The 23,867-nt window shown below is 41.8% G+C and overlaps 1 protein-coding gene across 3 annotated transcripts in view; it reads left to right on the top strand.

Moving 5' to 3' along the window:
* The window catches only part of MEI4 (meiotic double-stranded break formation protein 4), a 156,346-nt gene that overhangs the window by 33,745 nt on the left and 98,734 nt on the right, over positions 1-23,867 (top strand). For all 3 annotated transcript variants that reach the window (XM_079781443.1, XM_079781442.1, XM_079781441.1), the window contains exon 2: positions 368-613. In XM_079781443.1, coding sequence (XP_079637569.1) covers positions 368-613 — 246 coding nt within the window. The remainder of the gene's footprint in view (positions 1-367; positions 614-23,867) is intronic.

Below are 23,867 nucleotides of genomic sequence, written 5' to 3'. Positions count from 1 at the left end.
GTGTGTGTGTGTGTGTGTGTGTGTGTGTGTGATATATATACATATCCCTCTGTGATTCTGATGTATGCCATTTGTTAGATATCACTAAGTGAATTAATGTATGTGTTTTCCATCCCAATGATTTGTCAAATTGTCTGAGCCTATTTTTTTTAATATTAATAAACTTAATATGCATGTGTATAGATTTTTCTTCTGCATATTTTTCATAATGCTTTCGTTCCTGAGAAATTTTTTTCTGTTACTTGGTGTCAACTGGTATTATAAACTTATTAATTAGTGTTACTCTGTAAAATCAATTTTGAGCGAATGAAATGCAGTGCAAACGTTAAAAGGCACTTCTATAACTTTTTTTCTTATTGCCCCATAGGGACAGAAGCCAGGACGGATCACCAAGTATGGTATCTGAGAACTGCAAAGCTGGCTCTGGCCTTGGCGATTATCCGCTCAAAACCAGCAGACAGGAGCAGCAGAGAATACACAGAGCACCTTGCGAGGGTAGTGTCTGGGCAGGAGTCGGAGTGGAGATCTAAAGTTGAAACTTTGGAAGCTGAAGTTCTGCAGTTGCGTCAAAAACTTCTTCTGAGCAGGATTTGTTCCGGATTGTTTAAGAGTGGTGAGTATGAAATTACCTTTTGTTAATATAGCCGTCTGTTTTGTTTCAGTTTCACAATTATTTAGAAATTGTTTAGTTTCCTGAAACTAGACTTCTTCTTGGCCTGTAAAGATTTTTTACTTCTAGTCATTTATTAAAACTTTATTGTTACTTCCTAATGAATGGGCTACATTAAGCAGTGGAATGAATTCAGAGAATGAAAATAGATATGAAGGCAACTATGTTTTAAGGCTTACAGATAAATTAATTTTAAAATCACATTGTTCAAACTTATTGGTATATGTATTTTATGCTACTTTGATATTACATATTATTTGTGTATTTTATGTCGCTTTTATATTAAATAATTCATCTAGCAATCATATGTCAAGTACCAGCTGTGGACCAGGCATGCAGTGGGTGATGAGGACCCAAAACCTATAAGAGGAGGTGGTGTCCTTGCCACTAGGTTCCTACTATTCTAGCAGGAAAATAGATCTATAAATAATTAACCCATTTGTGATAAATGGGATAATAGAGGTACTAACCAAGTGCAGAGGGGAGCTTTCATTCTTCCTGGTTTCTAGAAGGTCTCCCAGGTCTGGCTACTAGTCATGAGAGGGTCCTGAGGCAGTAGCAGGAACAAAGGCAGAGCAGTGGAAAACACTGTCCCATTCAGGATACTGCCAGCTACATACACTTCACAGTGACCAAACACCATCAGATAGTGATGTGATGGGGGAGAAGTACGCTTGTAGGATAAAAGGTTGTGTTCAGATTTGTCTGAGTATAATCTGACCCTGAATATACAGGGATTACCTAGAAGGAAGGTGGAAGTATGTTTCTAAAATTCAAAGGGGATGAGAGGGAAGAGAGGTCAGTTGGGACCAGGATCAGAAGAGCCTTGAATATCAGCCTAGAGACTGTTTTACTGTATATCCTATCAGTAAGTCGACCATACAATTTATGATCTTGGTAGGACCCTTATGAGAGAGAAAGGAAGGGACTATTAATAATTGTACTAGGGCAACAGGCAAAAACCAGGACTCACTTGAACAAACTAGAACATGTGGTCACCCCCTTCATCAGGAGCCATGGAACTCCTTTGATGCAGAGGGTTGACCCTAATATTGGGATTGGGAAACATAATTCTGGTGATTTAAAAACAAAACAAAAAAAGTAAATTAGATCATGTTACTCCTTTGTGGAAAACCCTTCTCTGTATCCAGTCCACTTCACGTTATATACAGACTTGTGGCCATTGCTGGGGATGCTGTGGGTGACTTCACCTATATTCACCTCTCCCACCTTCTCTCATACACTCCCCTTGTCAACTCTGTGCCAGCCACCGGGTCCTCCTTCCAGCCCTCAGAGGCTCTTCTTGCCTTGGCCTTTGTTATGCTCTTCTCTGTGACTCTCTTTGTGGCTGGCCTCTGCCCTTCCTAGAGGTCTGGTTCTAAATGACACCCCCTAAGTGTGTACTCTATATACATAGTAACCCCCGCAGTTATTCTTTTAAGCAGACACCCCTATGGACTATTTATTTGTTTACTTAGTTGCTGCCATAGTCTGTTTGTTTATTTAGGCTCTCCTGATCGAGAGCCTAAATTCACTGAGAAGTGTAGGTCTTCTTTTTAAAAAAATATATTTTTATTGGTTTCAGAGAGGAAGGGGGATGGAGAGAGATAGAAACATCAATGATGAGAGAGAATCATTGATCGGCTGCCTCCTGCACGCCCCCCACTGGGACTGAACCTGCAACCTGGGCATGTGCCCTGACTGGGAATTGAACTTGACTGGTTCATAGGTTGATGCTCAACCACTGAGCCACACCAGTCGGGCATGTGTAGGTCTTTAATTTGATAAGCATGCTCTACTAAATGCCCACCCCAAAGCCTAACCCACAGAAGTTGCTCAATAAATATTTGTCAGATGGAAGTGGAGCATAGAGGATGTTTTGACTATAGCCGTGATTGGAGGCAAGGAGACAAGTTTTAAAGGCATTTACCAAAGCCACCATGAAGAATGATGAGTGTACTAAATCTATGATAGTGAGAACTAAAGGAAGTCAGACAAATGTGAATGATTTCAGAGTAGACACTTCAGACATTTGTGAATGATTTCAGAGAGCGGTTAAGGGAGATGGAGGCATTTAGGGTAATGGAGGTTTCTAATCCTGATATTGAATTGATTATGACACTTTGAGTCCAGGTAGTGAACACAGAAATAAGTTTGTAGAATAAAAGGTTGAGTGCAGATTTGTCTGAGTGTAACCTGACCCTGATTATATGGGAATTATCTGGAAGGAAGGTGCAAGCATGGCCCTAAAATTCAAAGGGCATGCACGGGCTGGAAATGGAGACATAAACTTAAGATTCATATACATTAAGCAATAGTTAAAGGTATAGCTGTAGATGAGACTCAAGGGGAGAACAGAGCTGGGGGGGACTGTGGGTTCCAACATTCCAGGGGTTGGCAGAGGAAAAGGACCCATGGAAAAGAACGTGACTGTCACATTAGGAGTACGCAAGTGTAGTGCACACATGATTGCTACGGGAGGCAGGTACTCACTAACTTTAGTTTGGGGGATTGTCAGGAAAGCTCACTATCCTAATATCCAGATGTTAATAAATAGTGTTATGTGATTTATAGCCACATTTTAGTCTTTCTAGAGTCCTTCTAGGTAATGGTACCCAGCGAATGCCAAACAATCACTTTTCTCAATTTTCTCTGTAAAGTTATGATTGACACAATGCACACATATGAAATTTTTCAGTAATCTTAAAGTGTGACTGTCATAAACATCTGTGATATCAAAACTGCTGTGGTCTATTATAACCCTGACATAGTAACATGTATTTTTTGTTTGGAATAAGAGTGTCCCTAACAGTGAGAGCCCAGGTGATAACTTGTTCTTACACTGAAAAGTTTCACTTACAACGCCTATGAGAGAAATTTTTAAATATCATATAATTAAAATCAATTTTACTCAGCAGGAGTTGCAGGTAAAGCGTTTTACCGCAGATGTTTGGAAGTAATCTATCTCTCCATCTGTTAGCTTAAACTTGAAAAATAAGGAATAAATGGATTGATTCAGATAAATAGAGTTACTCTTAAAGGGGAAGAAAAAACCTTAAGGGGGTAAAGTGGATTGATAGGAAAATAAAGGAGGAACACAGATGTCACTTCAAGATGTATAATTTGAAAGGCTGACATACCTTGCTGTAAGAAAACTTCGTACCTAAAAATCAAAACGATGTTATAGAGGTATTTATATTATTAATATTTCTTTCTGGAACTTTCAAGGTTTCTTTACATATGCAACTCTTTTGGAGTGTTTAGACAGCAGGCCCTCAATAAATGTTGAAACTAATACTTGTCTACCCATCGAAGTATTAACTACCCATCAAAGCAACTGAGAAACCCAGAATGAAATAAAGCAGAGCTGAAATGTCCAAGTAAACAAATAAGGAAGTATGATATAATTTTAAAGTATTTTAGGAACTCAGCTATTTAATTTCTTTTTCTACAGCTTCTTAAAGAGAAATATATTTTTAAATATTATTTATTAAGGGACTAAACTATACATAGAAGGGATAAATAGAACTTGCTGAGAATTATGCCACATTTTTATTTTACTTAAATGCTCCTTAATAGTGGGAAGAAAGAAGGAAAGAAGGAAGGAGAAAGCGAGGGAGAGAGAAAGGGAAGGAGAGAGAAAGGGTGGGAGGAAGGCAGGAAGGGAGAAAGGATCAAAGAAGCCCAGATATCCAGTGACATTCCTCAGAACCCTTGTGGTGATGCATGGCAGACATGGTAAGTTGTCTACTAGTATATCTAGCTTTTTTCTTCCTTACTAAAGAACTCCCAATTTTCTTTTGGCAGAAGTGTGCTCATGCCCAGTGAGTTAACCCATGAACACCTTCGACTTGTTTTGCCAATATTGTTCTAAGGTTGGGCAGCAGCCATTGAAAGGTAAAAAGCAGTCTTATGAGCTTATTTCTTAATTTTAATTATTTTATTTTATTGATTTTAGAGAGAGGAAGGGAGAGGGAGAAAAAGAGCGAGAAACAGACAGGAAGACAGAAACTTTGATCAACTGCCTCGTGCAAGCCCCCTACCTGGGAATAAGCCCACAACTTGGGCATGAGCTCTAACTGGGAATCGAGCCAGCAACCTTGTGGGTGCACGGGATAACGCCCAACTATCTGAGCCCAAAACAGCCAGGGCAGTTTTATGAGCTTTTGATAAATATTTGTTTCTTTGGTTAAAAAGACTGAGGTTCCTGAAAGAGAGCGATTAATTTTTTTTTTTTATCCTCACTCACCCTTTTTCCTGTATGAGGCACTGCCACATGAAGACATCATGCCTGGAACTGTGGTAGCCATTTTGCAACTGGAGGCAATATTGAAAACTAGAGGCCCAGTGCACGAAATTGTCCCTCAGCCCGGCCTGCACCCTCTTGCAATCTGGGACCACTGGCTCCTAACTGCTTGCCTGCCTGCCTGCCTGCCTGCCTAATCATCCCTAACCACTCTGCTTGCCTGCCTGCCTGATCACCCCTAACCACTCTGCCTGCCTGCCTGATTGCCCCTAACCCCTCTGCCTGCCTGGTCATCCCTAACCCCTCTGCCTGCCTAATCACCTCTAACCACTCTGCCTGCCTGCCTGCCTGCCTGCCTGCCTGATGCCCCTAACTGCTTGCCTGCCTGCCTGATCACCCCTAACCCCTCTGCCTGCCTGGTCACCCCTAACCCCTCTGCCTGCCTAATCACCTCTAACCACTCTGCCTGCCTGCCTGATGCCCCTAACTTCTTGCCTGCCTGCCTGATCACCCCTAACCACTCTGCCTGCCTGCCTGATTGCCCCTAACCACCCTGCCTGCCTGCCTGATCGCCCCTAACCACTTTGCCTGCCTGCCTGATTGCTCCTAACTGCCTCTGCCTTGGCCCCCCCCCACCGCAGCTTCATCCAGAAGGACTTCTGGAATGATGTCTGGAAGGTCATTTGGCTGTCCAGTCTAATTAGCATATTATGCTTTTTTTATTATAGATTAATGCCAACATGCTAAGGATGGTAAAATAGTAGGATAAGAAGAACCTGGGTCCTTCTTGACATTGCTGAGAGGTCAAAGCAACTCTAGGCTTACTTTATAAGGAATTTTTAGAAAGGTCAACAATGGTTTAAGCCATTGTTATCCATGTATTCCCTTCCTTGTATCTGAGCACATCCTAATTTATAGAGCAGGAGGGTAGGGGGGGCAGGGCCGTCATGAATAAATTAGAGCAACACTAATTTTTCTCCCAAGAATCTTCTTGATCTACAGTGGAGAAAATTAAAGAGAAAAACTATGTTCTTTAATCTATTACAGTTTCTTAAAGATGGCTTCGTGATGTTGGCAACCATTTCCTCTAGGACTGAGTAGGTGGGTGTGTGAGACCCAGAGCATAGAGATAGGCCAGGGATGTGTTAGTGACTATTCTTCAGTGTTGACTAGGGATTGAAGGTGCAGGGTGTCAGGAGCAGTGCCTTGTTGAGTGTGTGTGTGTGTGTGTGTGTGTGTGTGTGTGTGTGTCAGAGGGGTGGGGGGAGGCAGGCAAGGGGAATCTGGAGTTTGCTATTATACTTGTATAGTAATTTGGCATTCACAGGAGGGAAGTAGATGGATGAAGTGTCAGGTATGTGCTTTTCCCCTTACAATGTTATGTACTCAGTGTGTCTTTAGAAATGATAGATAGGCTACTGGAGGAGTAACTGGCTAGAGTAAAGAGAAAGTACAAGAAATTCAAATTAAATTAAGTCATTGTTTTATTTGTGAAGCTCATTGAATACAGAGAGTGTGTGGAGGTTGTGTGCAGAGGAGTACAATTAGTTTAGGATGAATTTAGCTCATCTAAGATTAGGGTCCTGTGAAACAACCCATCCAACCAGATAGCTTTGGGAGTATCCCTACCCTTCTAGCTGAAAACCCTTAGGGTTGTTCACCCCCTCCCTTGCTGTCCCCTTTGAGTGCTTTATATCCTGAAGACTGAGTCCTCAGTGTCCCATTGCCTTCCCTAGACCAAGCTTCTTGGCTTATGTGAGTTTGGATTTAAGAAAAGGTTTTAGCTACACTGGTGTTGACCAAGGGTCAGAACAGTGGCTGGATTTAACAGCTGCCCATGTGCACCTCATCAGACCCAGCATGGACCTTGTCTTTCTCTCCTGATGGTTACTTTTCTGGTCCAGGCCACTCAGCCTCTGCCCCATCTCTTTGTTCTTACCTTGTCCCAGATCATGTACTGGGGAGATGTGGCAAATAATTGCCTTAACAGTTCAGCATTTATATGTTGGAGCACTCACAGTTTTACAGATGCTGAAAGAGCTTGGAAAATGAATGCATAAGCATTTCCTTCTTAGTTTTCACATAGGTCTTCTAATATAAATTGTCAAATATAATGATAGACATTTACTTAAAATTGCAGTTTATTTAAAACATACATGCATAATGTACATAAACATCCGAGAATGTGCCCTTAATTTAATATTGGTTCTAATGAAAGGCTCCCAAATAAAATAGAAACAGGCTTATAGATGCATAGAACAGACTGATGGTTGACATAGGGGAGAGGCAGTGGTGAAAAAGGTGAAATAAAAAAAAATAAAATAAAGGAAAGGAAAAGGTAGAGTGATTAAAAAGTACAAATTGGAAGTTACAAAATAGTCATGGGGATGTAAAGTACAGTATAGGGAGTATAGTCAGTAACATTGTAATAATTATGTATAGTGCCAGGTATGCTTGAAATATTGGGGAGATATCCTTGTAAAGTATATGATTATCTAGCAACTGTGAAGCACACCTGAAACTAATCCTATCTAATAAAAGAGTAATATGCAAATTGACCATACCTCCTCTACACCCACAAGCCAATCAGGAGAGAGTATGCAAATTAATCCAACCAAGATGGCTGTGGCCATGGAGCGAGCAGGAGGCTTGGGTTTCCCCGGTAATGGAGGAAGCCAAGCTTTCCGCACACTCTGGCCAGCCTAGGCCTCCACTCAAGGCTACAAAGTTTCAATTATAGAAGATAAATAAATAACAACAAAAATGGTTGCGGCCATGGAGCAAGCAGGAGGCTTGGCTCCGCTCAAGGCTACAAAGTTTCAATTATAGAAGATAAATAAATCCCAGATACCAGGGCCTCCGCTTGAGTCGCTGGGGGGCGTAGCCAGCCTGCAAACCACAACAGGCCCCTCGCCCAGGCCGCCCAACGCCCCAAGGGAACCCCCACCCTGATCCAAGACACCCTTCAGGGCAAACCAGCCGGCCCCCACCCATTCACCAGGCCTCTATCCTATCTAATAAAAGAGTAATATGCAAATTGACCATCACTCCAACACAAAAGATGGCTGCCCCCATGCGGTCAAAGATGGCTGCCCCCATGTGGACACAAGATGGCCACCACAAGATGGCCAGCAGGTGAGGGCAGTTGGGAGGGACTAGGCCTGTAAGGGAGGGCAGTTGAGGGTGATCAAGCCTTCAGGGGAGGGCAGTTAGGTGTGACCAGGCCGGCAGAGGTGGGAAGTTGGGGGTGACGAGGACTACAGGGAAAGGCAATTGTTGGGGACGAGGCCTGCAGGGGAGAGCAGTTGGGGGGGAACAGGCCTGCAGGGAGGGCAGTTAGGGGTGACCAGGCCTGCAGTGGAGGGCAGCTATGGGTGACCAGGCCTGCAGGGGAGGGCAGTTAGGGGCAAACAGCCTGGCAGGGGAGCAGTTAGGCATCAATCAGACTGGCAGGGGAGTGGTTAGGGGGTGATCAGGCTGGCAGGCAGAAGCGGTTAGGGGCAATCAGGAAGGCAGGCAGGCGAGCAGTTGGGAGCCAGCAGTCCTGGATTGTGAGAGGGGTTCCAGATTGGAGAGGGTGCAGGCTGGGCTGAGGGACACACAACCTTGTTCACAAATTTCATGCACCGGGCCTCTAGTACAAAATAATATTGAATGTCAACTGTAATTGAAACTAAAATTAAAAAAAGGAAAGGCTCTAAAATAATTTAAATTACATAGGTAATTATACATTAGATATGTTTTATGCATTATATAAAACTAGAGGCCCGGTGCATGAAATTCATGCATGGGGGCGGGGGATGTCCCTCAGCCCAACTTACACCCTCTCCAATTTGGGACCCCTCTCACAATCCAGGACTGCTGGCTCCCAGCTGCTCGCCTGCCTGCCTGCCTGCCTGCCTGCCTGCCTGATTGCCCCTAACTGCTTCTGCCTGCCAGCCTGATCACCCCCTAACTACTCCCCTGCCAGCCTGATTGACACTTAACTGCTCCCCTGCCAGCCTGATTGCCCCTAACTGCCCTCCCCTGTCAGCCTGGGTGTCCCTAACTGTTCTCTCCTGCTGGCCTGGTCTCCCCTAACTGCCCTCTTCTGCTGACCAGGTCACCCCTAACTGCCCTTCCCTGCATGTCTGATCGCCCCCAACTGCCCTCTCTTGCAGGCCTGGTCCCTTCCAACTGCCCTCCCTGGCTGGCCATCTTGTGGTGGCCATCTTGTGTCCACATGGGAGCAGCCATCTTTGACCACATGGGGGCGGCCATCTTGTGTGTTGGAGTGATGGTCAATTTGAATATTACTCTTTTATTAGATAGGATGTGAATTATTCTTTTGAAATTGGAGATCAATATACAAAGAAATTAAAGTTAAAAAAACTCAGAATATTTTTAAAAGGCTTTACTAGTGACAAGGCAATAATTTAGAAATGTAAACATTGTGGTTATTATAACAAGAGCTGACTCTGGTAAGGAGTGGTGTGTGGAGATAGAACGTAAGAAGGGCCAGACAAGCACCGGAGTAGGTGCTGGGCCCAAAGGAATCCAGGAGCTTCAGAGGCTGGGCCTAGGTGAGGACAGGCACGCATCCCGCGGTATACAGTGTTCCAGTGGGAATCATCAGTCCTCCCAATCTCTTCCCTGTACCAGGCTCTGAATCTCACTGCATGGTACAGCCGTCTTCCTTGCCTGGCTGGGTTCCAGGAAAGTATTTATTTTGAATGCCTGGGTAACCCCTTGGTGGGTTTGACTTTACTTTCTGTGTATCTCTGGATTCTCTCTCCTTCCCTCCATCCTTACTTCCTCTTCCCTTCCTAATAAGCACCCATGTGTCCCATGATAGAGGATTCAGAATATGTCTGTGCAGTTATATGAGACAGCCCCCCCTCCACCCTTTTTTTGTTTTGTTTTGCAGGGAAACTATCCTTTTTGTTATATTGATCTCAAGTAATTTAAAAGACATCTTGTAAGGAAATTTTTGGATAGGAAATGCAATATGCTGTATACCAGAAATCAGTAGAAAACCTTACATTCTTATTAAATTATGCTTTTATACCAATCCTTACGGAGTAACATAACTAAAAACTAAATATGCTGCTATCAATTAATGCTAGCATGTTATAAACAATAAAACAAAACACATTTACTCATAAAGTTTTTTATCATGCACTTGGATCTGTGAACACACATACTTGCATTATATTCTGGGTTGTACTGAGAGCTAAACTATCTAACCTGATGTAAAGTGAATGAATGAATTCCTAAATGGAATATAGAGACCAGGCACATTTATCAGTATCAGTGGTACAAAACCGGCAGTGCTGGGGAGTGAACCTCTGTGGAGGGAGATCCAATGTGTGGGACCCATATGGGTTCTTCTGTGGCTTGTGAGATAGCACTCATTACAAGGACAGGCATTTTCTTACACTGCAGGTAAATGGTGGCCTTGTCAGTTGAATCTCCTGTTTTGGAAACGTGGATTTTAAAATTTAAGTTGCTCAGAAGCATTTCGTAGAGTTAGTGAGGCAATGAAACACATCAGAGAGTGCCTCCGCTGTGGGACATGTGTGCTATGCAGGAGACACAGGTGGTGAGCTGCTCTCAGCCACCCAGCAAACCCGTTGTTTCCACAACATCAGTTACTGTATGGTAAGCATATGATAATTTTTCTTGTTTTTGGTCTCTCACATTTCTCTTAGAGTCAGAGAGAAATATTGTCTGTGTGTCTCTAATACATTTAGACTATGTCTGCCAAGTTTTGTGCTTTGAAATGAACAAGAAAAAGATTGTTTCCAGAGAAAGCTGGTTCTTACGCTTTCAAAATCCTAGCTCTAAAAATTCCTCATTACTCTTTTAATTAATAACTCACATGAAGAACAGACAGGGTTGTTTTTGTGCCCTCCCTCAGTGCTTGATTCAGTGTGATCTTACACAGGGTAGTTCTTCAAAGATGTTTCTCAGCTTGATATTCAAATTACCATCTCTGATTAGGCTTGTAAATATTTATAGTGTAAATAAATTTTACGAGCTCAAGTGGGATTGTCTATGTAAAATGTACTGTTATGTAATACATACATTTTACATCAGTTTGATGTAGCCACTTGCTGAAAAAGTAACTGGTAACAATTTAAAAAATGCTTCCTATCCTATGAACTATTGCAGAATTTTGGCATCTTTCCCTCCTTCCATTGTTATTCTAATAACAGATACCTTTCCCCCTGGAATTTAGTATAATTTGTTCATTCGTTCTGGTAAAATAATATTTTTGATAGAATGACCTTATTCTTTGACCCTTTCATAACAAATTAGATGGCACTTTGCATATTTTAATACCTAATTTTGCTAATAATTGTGCCTTTAATAACTCAAGTTATTTCTACCTGTGTATTTTGTAAAGTATTTATCCTCATCTGATTATTTTTTATCCTGTGAACTGCAAGGCGTCTCATCATATCTGTAATTTCCAAGCAGCAGTCAATCCAAAGTAGGACAAGTCCATGCTGGTGGGCCGCTTTGTGTGGCTGCGCAGCCCTCTGATGCCTGAGGAGCTGGGCCCAGAGAAGCACGGGCCTCGGTGATCTGTTCTTTTCTGGTGCCTCTGAAACTTCTCTTAAATAAGTGCCTTGTCCATGCACAGACGGCTGCGGAGGTGAGCACAGTGATGACAAACTTAGCTGCTCACTTGCTTTTTAACAGAAAATGTGGCTATATGTGAATCTTTTGTACCTGTGTGAAAAAGAGAAGTACCATTAATCAAATTTGCAACTTAAAATTAAGTGTATTTTTACGTTTAAGCCACTTTCTGAAAGGCTTTGCCTCTGCAGTGTTGGTAGACACAGGCTAAGCTCCTGGCAGTGGCCTTGATGCTGTCTGTGTGTCAGAATCACTGGGAAGCTGTTAAAAATCCTGACACCTAACTTGCACCCCAGACCAATTGTGTCAGAATCTTAGGAGGTTGGGCAGAGGCATCGCTATTTTTCATAATCCCTAGGTTATTCTAAAATACAGCTAGGATTGAGGAACATTGGTTAGAGGTAGACTTTCATTTTCTACTAGAGGCCGAGTGCATGAAAATCGTGCACTCGGGGTGGGAGGTGGGGGAGGGTCCCTCAGCTCTGCCTGCGCCCTCTCGCAAGTCTGGGAGCCCTTGGGGGATGTCTGACTGATGGCTTAGGCCTGCCCCTCTCCCCTCTCCGCCCCCCCATCCCCCGGGGAGCGGGCCTAAGCCATCAGTCAGACATCCTTAATGCCGCTGCACTTGCCAGTTGTGAGCCCAGCTCAGGGCTTCTGGCTGAGCAGTGCTCCCCCTGTGAAAGTGCACTGACCACCAGGGGGCAGCTCCTGCATCGAGTGTCTGCCCCCTGGTGGTCAGTGCACGTCATAGCGACCAGTCGTTCTGTCATTCGGTTGATATGCATATTAGCCTTTTATTATATAGGATGTTCAACTCAAATGCCTTCATTAACAGCTTTCATTACTAATCCCACTTAAAATTATGAGAGTATTTAGTTAACTGTAGTTATTTATTGGAAAGTAGAAAACAATAATTGGCCCTTTTGTGGGGGTACATCTGACTGTAGATTTAGTCTACACTAATTTACTTCAGTCTGAAATTTGGGATCATGGATGACTCTGTGGGCAGCTGTGGGGAGGGCTGTGCAGTTGTCTATGTACATGTTTGGATGTGCTGGCAGCATAGCTGGTTTGGACTTTGGTCTTTGGTGGATCTCAAGCTTCTTTGTGTAAATAGTAAACAACTATAAAATGAAAACTGGCACTTTTTCCAACCTCCTTTTTCATTCTGTAAGGATAAATAATAGTAGTAGACAGCTTCTTCCAGCCTCCAAAGCAATATTTGAAATGTATTCTCATTTTAAAAATTAGAGAAAACTTGCATTTCTGCTCTTCTTTCAGTTATTTTGAATAATATTTTTATTGACTTTAGAGAGGGATGAGAGAGAGAGAGAGAGAGAGAGAGAGAGAGAGAGAGAGAGAGAGAAACATTGATCGGTAACATTGATCGGTTGCCTCCCACATATGCCCTGACTGGGGATTGAACCCGCAGCCTGGGTATATGCCCAGACCAGGAATTAAACCTGCCACCTCTTAATGTATGGGACCATGCTCCAACCAACTGAGTCACACGGGCCAGGGCTCTTGTGTCAGTTTTACTTGTTTGTTATAGTATATAGCTTAGTGATTAATTTGTGGCATGCTTTTCAAATGCATCTTTTTATGTTATTGCTCTACTTACTATACTATTTAGGGTCCTTGAGTTATTCCGCAGCCCATGATAAGTTAAAATGCCTCTTTAGAGAGAAGCCAGTATCATTCCTCCCTTTCATTTACATGTTGCAGGTGGTTTCCCATATTAGATGACTATGAAATCTTATTGGCAATACTTTGGTATATTTTTGAGAAATCCTATATCAATTGATGTAGAGACATTCTCTATTGCATGGTTTATAAGTAAGTCTTTAAATGAGAGGGTACTAACATATATACACACACAACTAATAGTGCTTTAGGTAAAATTACACTAAAACCATTGTTGCAACATGATCTTAATTCATGGATTCTGATTTTAATTCTGTTGACTTTATCAAGAATTCTCAGCTATTAAAATTACTTAGTACATTAGCTTTTAGGTAGTTCTGTAAATTCTTTTCCCTCCAACTAACTAAAATTTCCTATATTTACTGGAGATTAGTAGACACTCAGGTTTTATGGCATGAATATTATGAACCTGTATGTTTACCAGAAGACATCTTGGAAATTGTAAATAGACATGATGTGATTGTAACATCCATTATGACAGCATGTTTGAATGAGGAAAAGGATAATGCCTAGAACATCATGCTCAATATAAAACATTTTTCTACACTGATGAGTGGTCATTATCAAGGTCTAGCACCCAGGAGTTGTTCAGTGGTTAATTTAAGAATGAACATGCATAAATGAATGAAGAAAGAACCAACAAAGGGAGAGGAGGTATTATTGAAGGGGGAAAGGGTTGCTGAGGACATATTTTAAACATAGACTTTTTATTGGCAACAGCATGGATTTTGGAGTTAAATGAATCTGGGCTGAATCTCAGACCTACCCATATGTGCTAAGCTTTTTTCTTTACATCCCAGGAGAATCACTTTCCACCTCTGTAAAGTAAGGATAAAGTAGAGGAGGAGGAGGAATAGGAGGAGGACGCTAATAGGCAGTGGTGAGGTTTAATGGGGAATACTTGGCACCAAGCTTCCTGACACATAGATAAAAATAAATAAACAAAGACTAGTTGCCTTCCTCCTCGGCCTTGATATTCTGATGGAAATTGTCATTGAACCTTGGGTTTTTGTTTTGTTTTTGTTTAGTTCTATCTTGCAAAGTCCTCGATCTAGTTGTTTTAGCAGCTTATACAGGTGGGAAAGGGAAGAACGAAAGTTTAAGGGTTTGTGTATTTTGCTTTCTAGTAGTAAAACGGAATGATTGGCATCACTGCCACATTCTCAGTTTTAGTTCAGTAACAAAAGTAGAAGGTCCTCAGTGTGTTGCAGGCCTGGCCATCTGAGTGGGAATTTAGCTGTCATCCTGTTTAATTACTTTGGGAGTTACGTTAATGGAACTTGATTTTCATTCTCTACTCTGTTTCATAGAAAGTTCTAATCTGAGTTCTAGTCTTTTGCTCTGATTTCCCAATTATATAATTTTCAGTGTCCTTATCCTTCCACAGAAAGCCCTATGATTTCCCTCTCTTCTATAAGATACCATTCTCCTATTTTAGGAGTTCCCTGTAGGTTATCTGCCACTCTTTTGCTTCTGCAACTTTCCTCACAATTAAGAGCATGTTTTAAACAGTGGATAGCTTTCTGTTGTCTAGGGACAGATTACATTCAAGTCCCTTCCAATTGTGAACCCAGACTTTCTTTTCAGACCTGCATCCTACTCTACACACTTTTGCATTCCCTGTGTTCCAGCTACACCTTCTGCGAGCCATTGCCCATGCCCCTTGCCTCTTGTTCGTGCTCTTTCCTGATAGGAAAGACCTCCCTAATGAAAGCTCTGTGAGCCCTTGACACTCATATGACATGAAATCTTTCCTGATTTTTCCTAGTTTGAACTAACGTCTTTGTACTCTTGGAGCATATCATCTGCACCTGTGCTTGACACTAATGCCTCTTGACCTATTGTAGAGCTAGTTATTGGCCTTTTCCTTAGTTCTTTGATGATAGGAGGCCATACCTCATTTACCATTTGAGTCCCTTTAGCCCTTTTCCCAGTGCCTTTATATTGTAGCATTGCATACATATAAGCTCTGTGAAATCGTCTATTCTGGCAAGGCAAAATCCATTTTGTTTGGCTTATTTTCTCTGAAAAATGTGTGCTCATTTTATTTTTTAATGGTAAGAGATTATGCTGCTCTTTTTGGTCAAGTTTATTTAATTTCCTCAACCACTTATTTTTACAATGACTGATGGTTGAATCAACCGTAATATTGAAGCTATGCTGTACTGCCTTATACTCAGCCTTGCAAGTTATGAAAACCAGAACCCCTGAGAAAGCACTTTATCTTCAGGAATGTAACAATAGTAAAATCAGTAGTAATGAGTTCTGCTTGGTTAGCAATAATGTGATTGCTTCCAGAAAATTGACTTTGAGTTCTCCCTCGCTAGAATATATTTTAATCATAATCCACACGTAATGACTGACTACTGAGCTCTCTCTGGCTACACCTCTTTTTCGGAATTAAGAGTATTTTTACTTTGTGTCCTTATGCTGGAGAACAGACTCTACAGAATTAAGTATATGACTTTTGGCCATAGTCACAGTTTCTTACAGAGTTGTCATTGAGGCGTTATTGGCAGAGAGACTATACTTAAAAGGAAAAAAGAATGTTAGCTATGGAAATGCGTATGTCCCTAGACTGACATATGAATGATTCTTGATCTTCATAACAAGCCTGTGATTAGTTCATATACTTAGGGTATCTGATGAACTATTATGTCATTCTTCAAATATTTTATTCCAGAGTGAAATGAAAGACATTTAATTCTGGGATTCAAAATTGTCCAATTACAGTATTTTTCTATTTTTGAATTGTCACTCAATTTAGGAGTATTACCAATATTTTAAAATAGTCTTGTGAGCTTTTAAAGAAAAGAGTCATTTATGTTATCCCATAGTGAAATAATCTTTTCACCTCTGAGATTGCATAACACTTTTCTTATAATGCCATTATAACATTTAGTGAAATTGCTGCACACCCACCTCGTGCCTGGCTCCATGCTAAGTGCTTAGGATACAGTGGTAAGACCGATATGGTGCCTTGTCTTTGGAGTTTTAAGTCTCAGGCAGAAGACAGACAGCTAACAAACATAATAACAAGTTTTATGGGAATCCTTTTCAGAGGAATTTGATCTCATCTAGAAAGTCAGAAAAGGCCTTCCTGAGCAGGAACATTTAAATTCAAATCTGAAGATTGAATAGTACTTAGGATAGGTGGGTTTGAAAGGGGTAGGAGAATGTTCTAGATTTTAAAATTAGCACAGAAGTGTTGAGCTGTATATGTCTAAAGAAGTGATTTCCACCCTAACTGGTTTGGCTCAGTGGATAGAGTGTCGGCCTGCAGACTCAAGGGTCCCAGGATTAATTCCAATCAAGGGCATGTACCTTGGTTGCGGGCACATACCCAGTAGGGAGTGTGCAGGAGGCAGCTGATCGATGTTTCTCTCTTATTGATGTTTCTAACTTTCTATCCCTCTCCGTAAAAAATCAATAAAATATATTTTAAAAAAAGAAGTGATTTCCAACCTTGGTTGCATATTAAAATCACCTGAGGAGTTGGAAAAAAATCAGTGCTTAGACCTTACTCTGAGAGAGACTATGGATACTTGGAAAACCATTATTGAGGTATTTTCAGCAGGTGGGTGACATAAGATTTGTGATCGAGAAGATCCCTGGGCTCCAGCATGAGACAGATTGGAGAGGGAGGAGGCTGAATGTGCAGAGACCAGTTACGAAGCATCGCAGTGAGTTGTGCAAGAGAGAGGCATAGCTTAGACAAGGCTGGCATTAGGTGGGATGGTGAACAATGGTAAGAGTTGGTGTCTTAGTCTGTAAGGGCTGTTATACCATAGACTGGGCAGCTTATAAACAACAAAATTGATTTCTCTTCGTTCTGGAGGCTGGGAAGTCTAGGTCAAGGTGTCAGCAGATTCAGAGTCTGGTGAGGACCCCCTTCCTGGACTATGTATAGCACCTTCCTCCTGTGTCCTCACCTGGTAGAAGGGGTGAGGGAGCTGTCTGGGGCCTATTTTGTGATGGTACTGACCCCATTCCTAAAGATTCCACCCTCATCACCTAATCATCTCCCAAAGGTGTTACCTCTTAATGTCATTACCTTGGGGGTGAGGATATCAACATATAAATTTTGGGGGAACATAAACACTCAGACTATAGCAGGGGCAAAAGGAAATTTAAAAAAATGATCATTAGGTAGAATGAAAATTCTAAGATAGCATCACATAAACCAAGTGAAGAGAATATTTTGAGAATGAGGAAATGCATGAGATGAAAGGTCCAGCAAGGTAGAAATTGTTGACTGTCTATTAAATCAAGTGACCAGGAGTTCATTCATTTATTGTCAACTTTGCTGAGAGAAGTAGAATATATATGGAAAACCCATACACATGTAAAAGGCAGTACGTTTCATGACTATCCGTGGAAAGGTAACTGTGGGTGTGGTTAGGAAACTTTAAGGGAAGAGAGAGCATGTGAATGAGCTTTGAATGAGGCACTGAACTTCAGCAAGCCAGAGTGTATTCCCCACCAAGGGAAGCAAGCATATCCTGAGGTTGAGTGTGGAGTGTTGTCCCAGAAGACAGGATTTTTTAAGGAAGTTTGGACTTTATTTTCCAATAATAAGGAGAAATTAAAAGGTTATGGACTAAGACTGGGTGTTAATTCAGCAACAGGGTGCTGCATGTAAGAGAGGGGAAGACACTGAAGGCAGGAAAGCCTGGTAGGAGATGGTAGGTAGTCCACGCAAGAAATGAAAAGAGCATGGACCAGGATCCTGGCAAGGGGAATGAAAAAGTTCCAAAGGTACATTTTGAAACAAAAAGTATGCAGCTTATTGAATAACTGAGGAGCTTTAGGGAGAGAAGAAAAAGAGAGTGCTCAAAAGGAGTTAAAAATATTGAAAATTGGCAAATTTTCTTTGTGTCCTTATGCTAGAGAGCACAGTTTGAAGAAAACTTTTTATTTAGCAGGGATAACAGTGATGCATGTATGTTATTTGTTGGTTTTGTTGACTCTGAGGTCAAACATATTTTGTATTTTGAGAAGGAAAGAGAAAACATATTTAAGGAACCAAGGTCTTATAATTTTGTTTGGTACCTGCAAAATCCATATTCTGACTGTTCTGGGAGTGACATCTCCATATGAAAAGGAGTGGTGATTTCTGAGCCCAGCAGGGTATCCAGGATCCTGGAGCAGAGTGCCTTCACCTGAGTCAACAGAATTTATGAGGACTCCTGCACCATGGGGAGATAATAGGTAAATACATCAAGGCTCTGCAAGGCACAAGGAACATGACTGGTGTGTCTGATGGGGACACATTATTTTTAGTCACCAGGACTGAAGATTAAAAGGGATTTATGAATGTTTTGTGTATCCTAGGACTACGTTGTTATTTCCTTGAAGAAGCCTAATTTATTTGAAGCTATATGTTTAGCAGTTGCTTGGGGACAGAATGAACTATTACTAATTCTGAAATTAGTAAGAAGGGACATTGGAAGGTAGTAATGCCCACTCTGGGCATAAATAAAATCATATTTTAAGTGCTACTAGAAAAATGACTTTGCCTGAGTTTTTAAGTTTTTTCCCCCCTCTGTTTCATAGAAAACAATAATTTGTGATTATCACTAATTTTTATACGAGTTTTGCACAGTAATTTTTTATGGCTTTTCAACATTCCATGGACTGGTTTTGATATGTCAGATTTAAATAAGTAATAGATAGATAGATAAAATCTTGAAACCAGAACTCATAGCCACAAGCTACTATATCAGACAGGCTTTTAGAAATGTTCTGGTCAGAGGAAGTCCTTATCCCTAGAAATGCAGCTGATATTGGGACATCCCTGTAGTGTTCTGATTTATTTTTATCTGAACAGATGTGTATCAGCTAGGCAAATATGTGCCTGGCTCCATATCAGGCAATTCAATGGCCACATACAGGTCAAAACTGCAATTATAGATTTTACAAGTTGCAAGGTACCTAACAAGATGAATATAATTTAGAGAGTGGAATGGAAAGGTAAAAAATTGGAAGATGAATTAAAATTAGAGACAATGTTCTTGTTCAGGTGTGATATTGTGAACATATAGTTTAGGCAGAAAGTTAAAATAACAACAACGCATATGTATTTTTTCAGCATAATACAAGGATCTTCTAAAATAGCCCATATAATCAGTAAATACTTAAATGTATGATATTTACTCAGTGCTGAGCTTGACTTTCAAGATAAAAAAAGAAGAAAAAAGTTTACTTGCTGTTCATTATGACTTTATGGTCTGGTTAGAGAGGCAAGATCTCCTGAGACAGACACAATAAAAATATTACGTATGATCTATATAGTTTTGGTTTTAGTTATATTTATTTATGGTCATTCGTTGATTAGTTGATGCATTTCTTAAAAACAAACAAACAAAAACCAATAGTGATTTCTGGAGACCCAGTAGTAGAAGATAGAAGAAAAATAGAATTTATATTCCAATGGAGGAGACAGGTAATAACATGTAAACCAATAAGCAAGAAAAATTCTGAGAGTGTTAAAAGCTGTGAGGAAAACAAATGCAGTTGAAGTGATGGAGTGCCTGGGAGTGGGGTGGGCCGCTACTTTAGACAGGGTGGTCAGGGAGACCTCATTGAGAAGGAGGTGTTTGAGCCGACTCCTGCCTGTGCAGGGTCATCCCGGTGGCCCCGAGGCAGCACCTAGCTGGCATCAGTGAGCAGAAACAAGCCAGTGGCTGCACAGCAGAGTGAGTGAGGTATAGAGGGCAGGAGATGAGGCCAGAGAGTGGACAAGCGTGCAGATTATGTAGGGCTGTTCTAGTGGGAATCCTTTGATGAGCATTAAGCAGGAGATTGAAACTTCTTGCTCTGGCTGCTGCATGGAGAATGTAAGAGGGAGTAGGATCAGGACTGTTGGGTAGGCATCCCAGGCTCTGGTCCATAGGGAAGCTGACTGGCTTAGGACAAGGCAGGAAGGACACAGCTAGAATAGATAAAGCTCCAGTTCTGCAGAATAGGACATAAACTGACAAAGGTGAACCCTGAAAAGGAGTGGAAATCCAGCTGAACTTGGAAATATTAAGCATGAATTAAACATGAACCTGTAGGGAGGAAACAGACATTTCTGGGAGGTTTGAAGGTGTGATTGGAGATGGCATGAATGGGACACAGCCCACTTCTCTGCTACCCAAAGAAAGCAGAACAGATAAATTAATCTAGTAGTTCTCACACCAAAGTCACTTGGGAAGCTTTAAAAAATATTGATATTTGAGGCCCACCCTCGAGATTCTGATGTACTTAGGATGGGCTGTGGTCTGGTATTAGAGTTTTAAAAAGTTCCTAAAGTCACTGTTAACTTGCAAGTAAGGTTGAAAACCACCCATGTAAAGTCTTTCTGTATAAGTTCTTATAAACTAGGAGATCTCAAGACCAGCAAGAAACAAGTAACGTAGGCTTAGTGCATGGGTTTGGGAATAGAGAAAAGCATTGCTCTTGAGACTTGCTCAATTATGAGACTCCCATGAGATGTTTATTTAAAATACAAGTTTCTGGAGCCCTCCCTGAAACATGGATTCCCTGTGCCTAGGAATACTTAATTGTAGTATGTTCCACTTGTGCGGATGCACAGGTGGGGAAACACTGCACTTGATAAAGTGAGCCAAATGGACACATTCATGGGAATGAATGTCAACCTCAGTTGTCTAAGGGCAGGCTCCGGCTATCAAGCCAGCTTAGAGTTAATATCTTGGCAGTAGAGATGTGAGCAGTTGGAACGCTGTGGTCAAGAGCTGAAATCAAAGCAGTGGCTCCAAGGGATGGCAGGAAACAAATTCAGGCAAATTCTTTGGAAGAGGTTTGGTCAATAAGAGTTTAGAGATCTGTGGGATCTCAGCAGGCAAGGTAATTGGGGCTAGATTGTAGAGAGCTGTGTGGTTTGGCACTCACAGCATTGGGAGGCTAATTAATGTGGCGTATTGCTGCCTTAGTAATTACATATTCCACATGGTGTTCATAACATCCACACACTGATGAATGGAAGTTGTGCAGGTGGGTTCATTGGTTCACTTGGCAGAGTGCTGTATTTTTGAGGGTTTGATGTTATTCTGTAGGGCTGTAATATTGGCATCACAGTATAAGAGTCCATTGTCTCTCAACCTGATTCTGTTTGTGAGGAAATGAAATTAGGACTCTGTTTTTTACCTATCCTGCTCATCTTTGCCCCGTAAGTGACTGAATCCAAAGAGTGATTGCTGCTGCTTACCAGCTCCTCATTTGGTCTTAATAACTCTTCCTTTAGAGAAATTCTTTTGTTCATATATTCAGCCCCTTTTTATTCAGTAGCTATTAGCTACAAATGATGTAGATAATACAGAGAGAAGGCCCATGCCCTGCCCATAGGATCACACAGTCTGTGTGATCATAAGTCACTGCTTATAGCCACTAAGACTCTGTGGTCCAGAGAAAGAAATTGTTGTTCAGAGGAGAAAGAGAGTGATTATTTTGCTTTAGAGAACAGGACTTTTGAGAGTTTGGTTTTTTTATTTGTTGTTTGTTTGTTTGTTTGTTTTGAGGAAGTTGCTGACCTTGAAGGATGGGTAGGATTTAGAAAGCTGTGGATGCTAGGATATTTCAGTCAAGAGGGAACAGTGTAAAGTACAGACACAGGACTCTACTGGCAAATGACTCTACCTTGACTGCAGCATCTAGAGCAGTGGTTCTCAACCTTTCTAATGCCGCGACCCTTTAATACAGTTCCTCATGTTGTGGTGACCCCCAACCATAAAATTATTTTCGTTGCTACTTCATAACTGTAATTTTACTACTGTTATGAATTGTAATGTAAATATCTGTGTTTTCCTATGGTCTTAGGTGACCCTGCTAGCGGTTCTCCACCTGTGAGTCGCGACCCACAGGTGGAGAACCGCTGCTGTAGAGCCTAATAAAGATATTTACATTACGATTCGTAACAGTAGCAAAATTACAGTTATGAAGTAGCAACAAAAATAATTTTATGGTTGGGGGTCACCACAACATGAGGATCTGTATTGAAGGGTCACGGCATTAGAAAGGTTGAGAACCACAGATCTAGAGCATGAAGTGGTGTTCTGGAAAATAAGATGCAAAACTAGGTTGGAGCTTATTAAGAGGAATGACAGCCAGTGGAAAACACGCTTTATTTTGCAGGCAATGAGGAGCCTTTGGAGATTTTTTCAACAGGGAAATTAACATTTATGGGGTGTGTGCTAGGCACGTGCCAAGCAGTATGCTTCTTGCAAGTGACTTCTTTAGGTGGCCTGAGGGGTAGGTTATTTAGGCAGAGTAATTGGGTAGTTGTGTTTAGAATTATTTGCAAGAGGAAGGGGTCTGGAGATGAGAACATCACTGTCACAGCCAGGTCTTACATGTAATTATTTTGGCATGGAAAAAAAGAGGTGATATAAAAGAGGTTTTTATTTATTGAGTAAATATTCATTGAGCTCTTACACCACATTCCAGGCTCTGGTATATGGCCACAAAACCAGGCAGTCCAAGACTGTCAGAGTGCTCATTCTTGTGGGTGAGACAGGTTATATCAGCAGGAAATGATCAGGCAGTGTAAAGTGAGAGTCAGAGAATTAAAACAGGAAGATGTGACAAAAGTTACTTTGGTGGCTTCTTTTTTTTTTTTTTAAGAATTTATTTTATTATTTTTTTAATCCTCGAGGATATTTTTCCATTGATTTTTTTTTTTTTAAGAGAGGGTAGAAGAGGGAGGGAAAGATAGAAACACATCAGTTGGTTGTCTCCTACACGTGCCCTGACCAGGGCCTGGGTCGGGGAGAAGCCTGCAACCGAGATACGTGCCCTTGACCAGCATCAAACCCGGGCCCCTTCGATCTGCAGGCCGACACTATCCACTGAGCCAAACCAGCCAGGGCTATTTTGGCGGCTTCTTTAGCTTGGGTGGTCAGGGAAGGCCTTTCTGAAGGAGTGACATTTAAACAGACACTGGAATGATAATGAGGAACCAGCCTTGACAAAATTGAGGTGGGGTGTGGAGATCATCTGAGGGAACGTTTAATGCAAAGGCCCCTGAAATGGGAACAAACTTAGTATACTCAAGGAACAGAAAGGTGAGGCAGGATTAATATTACTTGTCAGTGGAATGTATATGAGGTTCAACAAAGAGTCAGAGTTGACTCTTAGGTTTCAAATGTTCAAGAGGAAGAGTACTGTTATTTGGAAACTAGCGTTCCCGTTGCAGGAAAAATCCTGCAATAGGGTTTCCTGCTGCACTCTACCCCACCCTGCCTGCTCTCCTTCCTTCTCCCCCGGCCCCGCCTCCGCTCCTCCCTTCTCCCCCGCCCCGCCTTCTCCGCCAGCCCGCCCGCTCTACTTCCTTCTCCCCTGGCCCCGCCTCCACTCCTCCCTTCTCCCCCGCCCCGCCTTCTCTGCCAGCCCGCCCGCTCTCCTCCCTTCTCCCCCGGCCCCGCCTGCTCTCCTTCCTTCGCCCCCGGCCCCGCCTCCGCTCCTCCCTTCTCCTCCCCCCAGCTTGCTTGCTTCTCCGCAGCTTTACTCCCTTCTGCAGCTCTTGGCTTCTTTCTAAGCTGTCTTGATATGAAAATTAGCCGCCATCTTTGTTGGGGTAATTTGCATACTTGTCCTGATTGGTTGGTGGGCGTGGCTTGGCTG

This window comes from Cnephaeus nilssonii, assembly GCF_951640355.1.
Source record: "Cnephaeus nilssonii genome assembly, chromosome: 9".
NCBI lineage: Eukaryota > Metazoa > Chordata > Mammalia > Chiroptera > Vespertilionidae > Cnephaeus > Cnephaeus nilssonii.
The sequence above is the reverse complement of the archived record's forward strand: the minus strand, read 5'-3'. Positions and strand labels throughout refer to the sequence as shown.